This window comes from Equus przewalskii, chromosome 10, assembly GCF_037783145.1.
Source record: "Equus przewalskii isolate Varuska chromosome 10, EquPr2, whole genome shotgun sequence".
NCBI classification, from domain to species: domain Eukaryota; kingdom Metazoa; phylum Chordata; class Mammalia; order Perissodactyla; family Equidae; genus Equus; species Equus przewalskii.
Genome location: NC_091840.1, coordinates 11795347 through 11807377, shown reverse-complemented (window position 1 = coordinate 11807377; position 12031 = coordinate 11795347). Strand labels below are relative to the sequence as shown.

At 35.6% G+C, this 12031-nt stretch overlaps 1 protein-coding gene across 6 annotated transcripts in view; it reads right to left on the bottom strand.

The window, feature by feature from the left end:
* Positions 1 to 12031, bottom strand: part of ABCA9 (ATP binding cassette subfamily A member 9) — a 65215-nt gene that overhangs the window by 51086 nt on the left and 2098 nt on the right. For 5 of the 6 annotated variants that reach the window (XM_070561521.1, XM_070561523.1, XM_070561522.1 and 2 more), the window contains 5 exons: positions 7798 to 7899; positions 6057 to 6264; positions 3900 to 4064; positions 3223 to 3326; positions 2409 to 2635 (listed from right to left, as the gene is read on the bottom strand). In XM_070561521.1, coding sequence (XP_070417622.1) covers positions 2409 to 2635; positions 3223 to 3326; positions 3900 to 4064; positions 6057 to 6264; positions 7798 to 7893 — 800 coding nt within the window. In that variant the 5' untranslated portion in view covers positions 7894 to 7899. Of the gene's footprint in view, positions 1 to 2408; positions 2636 to 3222; positions 3327 to 3899; positions 4065 to 6056; positions 6265 to 7797; positions 7900 to 9439; positions 9540 to 12031 lie in introns of those variants that run through there. The other variant, XM_070561520.1, reaches the window with a different exon arrangement.

The following is a 12031-nucleotide window of genomic DNA, read 5'->3' as shown; positions in this document are numbered from 1 at the left end:
TTCAGCAAATGATTGTGAAGCTTACCATATACCAAGGGCAAAGGGAATAATACAACAGCTAATAAATCGGAAAATTTCTCTGCCCCTAAGGTTTGTATCCTACAGGGGAAGATAGGCAATAAACAAGTAAACACGTAAAATAGATAGCTAATTGCAAAATAAGAAAGAAAGAAACTGAGTGATAAAATGAGAGTAACGGAGAGAGGTTTTCAGGGAAGACATCTGTGACCATTTGTTAGGTCTGGACTTCCTATTTCAGCAAAGTAACTGTATCAACACCATGGACAAAAAACCACAATGAAGCAGGAATCAGCAAATTTTTCCTCTGAAGAGCCAGATGGTAAATATTTTAGGCTTTTCAGGCCTTATGGTCTCTGTTGCAACTACCCAACCCTGCCTTTGTAGCTCAAAAGCAGTCACAGCAACAAGCAGATGCTGTGTTCCAATAACGATTTATTTGTAGACCCTGAAATTTAAATTTTATGTAAAATTTTGTGTGCCACATGCTATTACCGTTCCTTTGATTTTTTCAAGCATTTACAGATGTAAAAGGCATTTCTAGTTTGCAGATTGTACAAAAACGTACCACAGTTTGCCAACCCCTGATATAGATTAGACATAGGTACAGATATACACATAGACATAAGACATAGATACGCAGATGGATATGAAGATACGTTTTTCTTGCTGCCAATGTCAAAGAAACAGAAAGAAAGTTCTTTATAGGGGAAAGAGAATAAACTCTCTAATCATACAGGTCTGGGTTCAAACTTTCTCTCCTACACTGTGACTATACGATCCTGAGAGGTAGTAACTTCATCTCTTTAAACTTTCTTATCATCTACTGAAAAATAATAGAGAATTAAATGAAATGTTGTGTTTTGTGGGTTTAATATGGCAACCGGTTTATAATAGCTCCACAATGAACACTTAGTTTTCTTTTATTCAAAGAGGAAAAATGCCATCACATTTTGGGAATTCTTGCTTCATTGTAATGATTCCCTTTGCACAACACGTTTCTGTTCTGAAATCATTTCTCTCTCTGTGTTATATAAACCTCCCCATAATTTCGTTCCTGTGTTGTACAAATAGAATGTCACAGTCTTTTCTTATAGGAAAAAGACCTGATTTTTCTTAACCCTGCTTCATTGGATATATTTGGTTTCTTTTTTAAATTATCTAATTGGCTAGTTTTCTCTGACTTTGTACATTTCCATTATTTTTTAAAATATGGCGACCAAACTTTCCTTCAGTATTGAATTACAGAATGTAAATACAAAAAGAGATGCGGAGAAAACTCCTATTCCAGACCAAACCAGCAATCCATTTTATCCACTCTTTCATTCAGTCTATTGAACACTTCTGATGGAAAAATAAATAAATTTGGTGTAAATTGGCAGCACTAACAATGTGAGATCTTCCTACTCAACAGAGTCTACCATTTTTTTAAAGATTACGTGGCACATATGTAGAACTATTCTGTATATTCTACAAATCTTGTTTAACATTGAAAACAATATCACAGTATGTAAAGGGGAAATTCAAACCACTGCTTTCTGACTTCGGATGTATGCTTTTACCACTGTGTGTCTCAAAAGCATCCCTTGGCTAAACTCATTAAAAATTTTTGTTGCTAACTGGGGATTCAATCCTTGGTTTCTTAATCTGCACCTAGTGTCGTTTTAGGCCATAATACTTCCCAAAGGTCTATCAACTGCTGTCTAATATTGAGGGTTTAACTTTTGTCAAGCTCAATGTAAAGCATTTTAAATACATTCGCTTCCTTAATCTTCATGGCCAATGAGAGAGATATTATTATCAATGTTTCACAGAAAAGAGAACTGAGGTTTAAAGAGATTAGGTAACTTGTTCAAGGTGGCAGCTACTAAAAGGTTAGATGAAGAAGACCCATGACTTACTGCCTCCCAGGGCTGTGTTCTTACTATTCTGCGATACCCCACTAAAGAAAGCTCTTATGCCTAAAAAGTATAACAGGCTTCTTTCCTTTGGTGTCATAAAAATGGTGACATTCAACGTGGGGCAAAATCACTCACCCTTTCTAATGAACTGTCTAAAACATATATTTCATCAAACAGAAACCTCAAAGTCTTATATATGTGGGTTCACCCATGTATGGTAACCGGCTGACTAATAGTCATCAATAGTATTCTTTAATGATCTGGATTTCAGCAGTCTATAGGATCAGGCTTTTTCTTTAATTCAAAGAAGTAAGTTTCATTTACCAAGCCCATAGGTCCATCTACTCCATTCACTTATAATGCACTATTTTATGAGATCATCAATATGGTAAATATAATGAATATGATACTTTACAGGTCTCGAGAGTCCACCCAGCTAACTTGTTCCATGTATTACATTGCATCATAGATTGTAGCCATGTCAATTACCAGAATGCTGAGTCTCGAAGTCCCATCATTGTCATCAATGACTTAATGTACTGTCTTTCTTGTGTAACATTGACTGATAAATAGTATATGAATGCAGAAAAAGAAATAATGCAGAAGAAAATGAAAAAATCAGTCGTAATCCCTGCTTGGGCAACAAAAGGCAATATCTTCATATTTATACCAGTAACTGACATCAGCTCTTCCATCACTGAATGATTTGTTGTGATCTGAGAAAGACATCAATGAAGAAATTATCATTAAGTTAATTATAATCTCATGCGTTTTGTCTCAATTATAAGAAATTATGTGCATTCCACATTTAATATATATGGCCATCATGATCTGTCCCCTTGTAGTTCCTAGAAGACTCCGGGTTTTGTCTTAACTCCTTAAAACGTCCCTACTCACCATCTTCTCAGGATAAAATCCTACTGAAGCTTGAAGTCTCAGCTGAAATGTCACTTCGGTTAGTAAGTCTTCTCTGATATTTCTCATCAGAGTATCTTCTGCTTCATCGTTTGCCTATCAGATCATTTATAATTCCATCATGGAACCTAAACTCTTATTACTACTGTTTATCCATATTTCTAGTCTCCCACTACCTGGATCCCTGGAGAAAAGTGCCCATGTTCTATTTATTTCCTGATCTTCAGTGCTTTGCATGATGGTTTAAATATAGTAGTTGTTCAGCATATTGTGCCAAATTAACTAAGTGAATAAATTAATTAAATGATAACATAGGATAATCCATTATATCACCATCCATCAAAATTTAATTTACAATGCAATTACGTTCCTTTAACTTACTACTCACTTCTATGATAGCAGCATTAATGGCAGCTTGAAAAGCTACAAAGCCTTTCTCCCAGAACATTGATCCTTCACATGTGATTTTTTCATCCATTATTTGACAATGAGCTTTAGGAAAAGAAGAAGAACACAGCTATTATGAAGGGATGGGATAGTCTTGGTTATAGGAAAAATCAAAAGTTCGAATGTTCCAAAATGCACTCCAAGTCCATGATAATATAGCATATGGTAAGATTCTCAAGTGAGGACTGCAGAGTATACCCGAGGAGGATGCTCCAGAATTGCTTTATTAATGTTGTTCAGATCTGTTCTCCATAATTTTTCATTCAATCTTACAATTCTTCCCCTTAGGTAAGAATTTTTTTTTGAGCTTTGCTCTTCTGTTTCTTGTGCCAAAAAAGCACTGAATTTTTTTGTTTGTTTGTTTAATATTTGGGAATCATTGAACAAGAGCCTTTTCTGCAAGTTTTACTTAGGAGTAACATAGGAATAATAGCAAATAAAATTTCTTAGTAAACAATGTGCTTAAGAATATAAGCTTTATTTAATAAGAATGAATCTCGCTTATGTTCAGAAATTAGAAGCATGTGTTGTGCGTTTGTGTAAACTTCTATCACATACGCCCCCTTGTGACTAACGACATGATAGCAAAAAAAAAGTTTTTTCTAACAGAAAGGTTACCTGAATGATCTCTGTGTTCCTTCATCTTGGGGATCCTACCTCCCCAGGAAAACTTCAAATGATATGAGAAGGTATCCTTAAAGATGACTCTCACTGTATCTACAGAATAGTTGAAATCCAATTCATCCATGCTTTTTTCATCAGGCCAGCCCATGATTGTTCTTCCTGCCGTGTGAAAGAAGGGAATAGTTAAGTAAGAAGATTTCTATACGGTCTAAAGACAGCATGCCATATTTGATTATGTTGAAGCTACTTTATGTTAAAGTTATTTCTTTAACTAACTAAAGGCAGTGCTGGTCCTAAATAAGAGACTCACACCTGGAGGAGAGATTCTGACATTAGATAAAATCAGAAGTGCAATGTGGCAATCATTTTTATCACAAATAGATTACGCCTTTCCAAATAAACTATTTAACCAGTAATTTAAACCACAATGAACTTGAAATAATAGCAATATTGATTCATACATATAAACTCAGGTACACACAGACCTATCTAAAGCTAAAATACATACTATAATTATAAATATATACTATAATTATAATATACATTTCCTTTTGACATTCATGTCAACGTGGCCAAACTTCCAAAGACAGAGTAAAATTGCTAAATTTGGAGAGTATTTTCTCAAGAGACTTCATTTATTCTAAAATATAAAATGTCAATGAATGACTGTTACTGATCAAACCCAGGCCACTTAACCCATATAAATTCCCACTATGTGGATTCTGTTGAATGCGGGCTCCTGATGCAATTCAACATGTTCCTTTGTCCTCTGTATTTCCTGCAGTCTGGCAACAGCATCCATAGGCTTAATCAGGCTCAGGTCCAATCCTTTTGGCAAGACTGTAGGTGGTATATTCTTTCATCAATATGTCATAATTTCTGATTGTTTCTCTTTTTGAGATATTAGCAGCCACTGCTGCTTGATGCCTAGATCTGTTAATTCAATGGGAGTTTCAAAGTGGTGATGTTCTATTTCCATTATTTGTTTTTCATTTATTAGTAGAAAATGTTTATAAAACAGTACTTTCAATCATCTGGTTATGCAACAGCACAATTCTTATGGGATAAATACTATTATTTCCCCTTTATTTACAAATTTCATAGTAAGAACAGATTTCCTATCACCCTTTAAAGGCTCAGCAATTTTTTTCTTCTGATATCATTATGAAGGCATAGATTTAAATACACATTGGATGAGTTTCAAATCATTGCACTTATTATTCTTGTTGAAGTGCAATGGTGCCAACCTTGACCAGTAGGAGTGTCTTTAAGTTGACTGCCGAGTGCTTTTGACATAACCTATTCATTCTCAATGACTTCCCAGCTATCTGGAATGACAAGTTTCCTCACCCTGTAAATTTCCTGTCCTAAATCTCTGCATCTCCTTTCTTCCCGTGCTGAGACTTGTGTTTCAAGAACTCAGGGGTGAGAAAATTCAACTATTCCATGATTACTTATTTGATATATCTCAGTTTACATATATAGCAGCCACAGAATAACATGCTAATGTTACACCACCAATGCAGTTACTGAAGATGGCTTCAGTTGCTGTTCTTGAGTTGGCCTTCTCTGCTTTGCTGTGGCTACTAGTTCTCTCTTAAGGTGTTCTGATTCTCTTCTCAGGTCCATCAGATACCCCCATTGCTTTCCTTTGCTCTCTCACCACTCCAGAGAGAGATACCATGCAGGCCTATTGACTGGTAGTACTTCTCCTCCAATCACTTATATTTTGGGGTTTGAGGGAACTCCTTGTCACCTAGTTTTGTTGTAAGTATTACCCATGATTTCTTGGTTTTTCTGTCTAGTTTCTCTCTCAACTTCTATATGAGTATTTGGGGAGATTTAAAAACCATGCTGTCACCACTGCCCAATCATTCCAGAATCTTCTCGCAAACAAACACTTGAATAATCCTGGACTATCTCATTTTGATACAGACTGTAATGAGGATAACTCTTCTAACATAAATTTTCTAAATAGGAGACTAGTAAATAGAGTAAGAAAGTCTCCTTGCTATTGGAAAGGAATATGCATTAATTTTGTTCATTAAATCTAGAAACTTGAACATTTAACACACTTTATCAAGGAAATCCCAAAATGAATTTGTGTATTTTGTTAATAAGGAAATTACCACGAACTGCCAGAGAACATACCTTTCATGAACGGGGCTGAAGCCATTTTGTTCATTATCTCCTGGGTTGTTTTGGATTCAGGTGCAAATGCAATAACATAATTAGAATCATTAAAATTATCTACACGTCCCAGATCCATTGCAGGCAACTGAGGAAAGTCATTAACTTGATGTAAATTGGAGGAAAACAGGTATGCAAACAGTACTAGAAGTAATGAGAAAAACCACTCCTAGACAGCAAGGAAAGAAAAAGGAAGCAAATCAACAGCGGTTCAACGACAAATTGATCATCCACAAACAATTTAAAACATGTAGTTCTGTTATATAGCATGGGTTCCATTTTTCCCCCCTCCCAGTTTTTAAATGTCTTGGTTTTCTTTTGTCCGTTAATCTGCATGTTTTGAAATATGCACATCATCCATCAAGACAGAGTTGTAGCATCAATTACAATGATAATTGAGTCTAAGTTTATCATACTTTAATGCAAATGTTAAAGGCTGGATCACTCCATGAATGGCACAATGGATCAGAGTCATGTTGACACCTGAGTGACAATGATGAAGAAATGTTAGGTGGCCTGAAATAGATAACCAACTTCCATCAACAGGAGCAAGGTCATATTTTTATCTCCTGCTGCCTGCATGTGGAAGAAGATAGTCCCAAAATATTGCTCATAAGAAGGAATTTTAAAAGTCTTCATCACTGTGACAGCATTCTGGAATTGGAAATACACAGAATGCATTTGAAGTCCAGTGACAATAACAACTTTATTATTTAGCTATAATTCTAAACATGTGGCCTTTAAAAGAGGTGTATATCTTATTCATCATATGATCTGATTCTAGCTACGGGTGTTGGTCTATATCTATACCTAATCTATCCAGATAGATAAACTGACAGATACAATGCTTATATAAAAAGAGTTAAAAGTTGAAAGGAAAACATCTATATAGAGTAGAATTCAACTTTTATATTTATGTAAACCTTATTCCATGTAGGAATTTTTGTATATCTTATTCACTGCCAATCCAAGCATTCAATACGTATTTGTTGAAAGAACACACACACACAATACCTGCCCCACACACAAATGCTCATGAGATTGAATGTTAATCTATCAACCCTTGAACTATGGTATCTAATGAGTGATTTAAACTTATTTATTATATTTTTCTGAATTTTCTACACAAAGCACATGTATTCATTCTTATGATCAGAAGAAAATGTATACTATCTTAATAGAAGCAAAAGCTCAAAATGTCACTTTCTTTTCTTGTTTGTTTATACGACCATTATTTCTTTCAAATTGGCATTGTCTGTATCCACAGTACAATTGTGTGAAAGAGCTACAATTTATCATTTGAGTGATTTTTTAAACTTTGGATTACTTTATGAATTAAATTCTCCCTCTTTCTTCGACTTTGACCCTGAACTTCTGTTCCTATTCCTTCAGGAGATTCAATGAATTCAGATATTAAGAATTGTTGTCTCTTCAGTATGAAGATGTGACTTTATTTCCCAGGGAATTTCTGAATAGGAACTCTATTTAAAATGCCTCCACTAAGACATATAATAATGACATATTTTAAAGGAATCTTCTTTGAAATAATAGCAAAGTCCACAATTTTTAAAAAATAATCCAACTTGTAGTTAGAAATGGAATAGATGTAAAACATTAAATAATGAAGATAAAGTGTTTGCACTGCTAGAGAAAGTACTTTTTCCTTTGCTAAAAATGAGAAGGCATAGACTCTGAACCATACCATCAAGGTCTCTCTCTTCATCCTCCATTTTTTAAGAACATTCTTGCAGAGAAGGGCCCATGTTTGCTGACGCACACTTAAGTGCCTCTTGTTCATTCTGACCTGTTAATTTTAAAATGAGGAAGTAAAGGAAGTAAATGTGAAGGCCTGAAATAGGAAACATTGTGCAACCAAACCAAAAAGAACACGATAGCCACTCTTTCCAATTGCGCGTGTAGCAGAAGGGAGCCGGAAGGCTAAAAATCACATGCAGGGATATTCAAGCTCAAGATGGAAATAAGTAAAAATTAAGACAATTTATGATATAATTTATATTTATCCCTCATTGGACTGACAAAATTAGAAAGTTTAACAGAGTCAGGAGTTGTCCCCACCATTTGGCATACTTCCATTTTCTAACAGGAATAAAGGAACTTAACACACTGCTGGTGGGAGCATAGACTTACACAACCATTTTGGTGACTCATTACCAATTCATTGCTACTTAGCAATATCCTGCCATCAATCAATTCTGCTCCTGGTATGTGTGCCAGACTAATTACCACATGGGTCCGTGAGGGGACCTGTACAAAGATATTCATCGTAATGTAGAGTATTGTGGCACAGCATGGTAAAACAAATTTTACTCCATAGAATATCGTGTAGGATTCAGAAGCAATGGATTGGTATCTACCCATCAACATTGAGAGATCTTAAAAACATAGTGCCAACTAAATAAAAATAATAAAAGGTTGAGAGTTGTATCACAATATCATTTATATTAATGAACATTACATGCCATACACATTTTTCAAGAATATCCAGGAACTAAAGGACCACCATCAAGTACAATGAAAAGGCGACCTGTGCTAAAGGGAAACGAGAATGGAGGTTGAGGATGAAATGAGAATGTAAATTTTAAAAAATTAATAACCAAAACAAGATAGTAGATTCGTTTAAACCAATCGTTTTGTGTCCTATGAAATCAAAAGTAAGATTGACCTGATCCTTAAAGAGTCCAATAGTCTCGAGCCAACTATTAAAAAAACAAACAGTAAGCCAAACAGCAACAAAATCCAAACATAAGTAGATAGAAAAATCTCATAAAATGTCAGAGAATTTCATATTGTTCATTATGGCTGGAACAAAGAGAGAGGGGATTAGAGGTAGTCCGAATATAGGATATTTGAGAGAAAATAATATTAACTAACATTTCCTATGTTCTAGGCAGTTCTAAGTGTTTTACAAGAATTAAGAATTAATTAATCCTCACAATAAACGTTTGGGATAGATCTTATTATTCTCCCACTTAAAAGATGAGGAAAGTGAGGCACAGAGAGGAGAAATGACTGGCCAAACACAGCTAATGGTAACAGAATGAGGACTAAAACGGACAAAAATGGTCCATCTACTAAAATGGACAAAAATAAAGAACACTGAAGAAATATCCATTCACGATTAAACTAGAATATGATTTAACCCCAAACCACAGACCACCCTTCCCTCAAAAGTCAGCCAAATTATTAAATTTTGCCTCAGATTAAGGAAAAAGATGGTCAAGTTTTGGAGATCACACTCTTAACCAGTGTGCCATGCTGCTGTAGAAATTTGGCTAGAGAGTAGTGGATCAATTTTTCCTTCAGTGTAAGATCAGAGATTCTACCAGCATCCAGACAGGTAGTGAGGAGCTCTCGGAGAGATCCACTCAAGCTATTTATTCACAGACTTCATTTTGTGCAGTCATTATCAGGAGCTCCCAAATGCTGGAACATAAGGAAAGGTAGATTACCCTCAAAAGGCAGAGAACATAGATAGTTTTTAAAAGAAAACTTTATTACAATGAACATAAGAAAAGTCTTCAAATCTCCCATTTAATGACTATAACAAAATTCAAGAAGAAAGTTAAAAAGAAATAAAAAGCAAATAACATATTTAAATTCCCATTGAGATCAGTAATGAAGATAAAATCTTCCATGATACAGAGTAAAATTTTGAAATTCTCTGAAATTTTCAAAAAAAATTAAAATGCATTTGAAAACAATGAGAGAGATACAAGTACATGGAGTAGAGACAAAAAATGATCAAAATTAAACTATTTGGTAAAGAGATATCGAAAAAGAAAATACAGTTGCAAGAAAAATACATTGAAGAAAAAACAACACATTGTAGAAAGTACAATGGAAATTACTTTTTCAAGGCAGTGGGAAGTCATGTGTATTTACCAAAAAGATATTCCAAGAACCAAATATAATGACAAAAAAATAAAAAAATAATATTTTTGAAATTAAAGATAAAAGGGAAAGTCTATAAGAATCAAGTTGATGGGGTGGAGTGGCGTAGTTCAGGAGGGAGGGAGGAAACAGTTTATAATGGAACAGAATTCAGCCTGACATCTTCAAAGTGGAAGTGAAAAAGTGAGTGACTCATTTTATTTCGAAAAATCTACCAAAATGGACAAAAATAAAGAAGAAGAGTGAAGAAATATCCATTTGCTATAAAACTAGAATGCGATTTAACCACAAACCACAAACCACTCTTCCCCAAAAAGTCAGGCAAATTATTAAAATTTGCCTCAAATTAAGGAAAAAACACGAGGCAGTTTTTCAACTCTCCTGACCTAAATGTGAATATTAATCTAAAATTAACTGAGAAAATTAATTTAATCTAATATTATTGGAAAGCACTGAAACCCACACAATATTCCTTCACTTGAAATGCTCTGTAGCGTTAAAGGCCAAGACCGAAGCATGGGCTCTGACCCCACGTCCTGGAACGTCAGGGTGGTGTGGGTGCAGCAGAATCTGCCTGGATACAATAGCTTTGCCTTCTTCCACTCCAAGGTTAGGATATAGAAGAATGTGAAATGCTTTTACACCAATGGTAAAAGTAATAACCTCAGCAAAATTAAAATCATATTTTGCGTGGCATTAGCAAAAAACAGTAGATGGAGGGAGCCCCTAATGAACTGAATTCCCAAGTAAAATAAATCCGTGATGGTTAGAAAGAGAGACACCCTTGCAGCTTCCACATTTGGGGCAAGTACCTCATCTGGGTGTGGAAAGACAGAGAAGATGTCTACTAGCAAGAGTATTTTCAAAGATGAGGAGAAAAAAAATCAACCCTTAAATGATAGTATGGGTTGCGAGGAAAAAGTGGAGTCTAAAGTGTCCTAAATGCAACGAGAAAAAAATTAGCATAAACAGTTTTTCCTTCACCCTACAGCCACTTTGGATTTTCCCAAAAAGGGCAACAGTGAAAGAGGACCTTTGAAGAGAGAGAACCCTTGAAGCTCTGTGCCTTCTCATGAAGCTTGGATCCTGAGGCTGTGCCAGAATTGGATCCATAGTGAAGAGGAATGGAAATCATAATGTTACTATTGTCTCTTCCACCATTTTACCAATGAAGTTGCTTCTGGATACAAGGTTTGTGGCCTAAAATGCTGATCGTATCCAGGTGGCAGGAGTGAAGCCATGAATACGGGCTGCACGCACACCTCCCCCTCCCTGCTGCCAAATTCAGTATTCAGCTTAAATGGACGATCATTTATTTGAGGCAGCTGCGGGAGTCTGCCAGCAATAGAACCTAACCATGGTTTATTGCAGGGAGTACTGTGTTGCTGCTGTTTAAGTCTGAAAGGCAAGGAATAATTGAAGAGGAACATGGTAGGCAGAATAATGGTCCCATTCTAATCCTGGAATTTATGAATACATACGCTACATTACACGGCAAAAGAGAATTAAGGTAAGAGATGAGATTAAGGTTGATCATCAGCTGACTTTAAAACAGACAATCCTGGATTATCTGGATGGACACATCATAATCACAAGGGTCCTTAAATGCGGTAAAGGGAAGCAGAAGAGGAGGTCAGAGTATGCAATGTGAAAAGGACTGAATCTGCCCTTGCTGATGAAGGCAGTAGGGCGTGAGCCAAGGAATGTGCGCAGCCTCTAGAAGCTGTAAAAGGCAAGAAAACAGAATTCTCCCCTTCATCCTCCAGAAAGGAACGCGGCCCCGCCAACACTTTGATTTTGGTCCAGTGAGACTCACACCACACTTCTTACCTCCCAAACTGTAAGACGATAAATCTGTTTTATTTTAAGCCATTTAGTTTGTGGTCATTTTTTTATAGCAACAGTAGAAAACTAGTTCAAGGAGCATAAAAAGAGCCTGAGAGCATGAGCACTGAGAACAAGACAGAAAGAAATTCCAGCGTAGGTCTAGAGCAAGGACTTTAGGACCAAAATAGTTGCTGGGG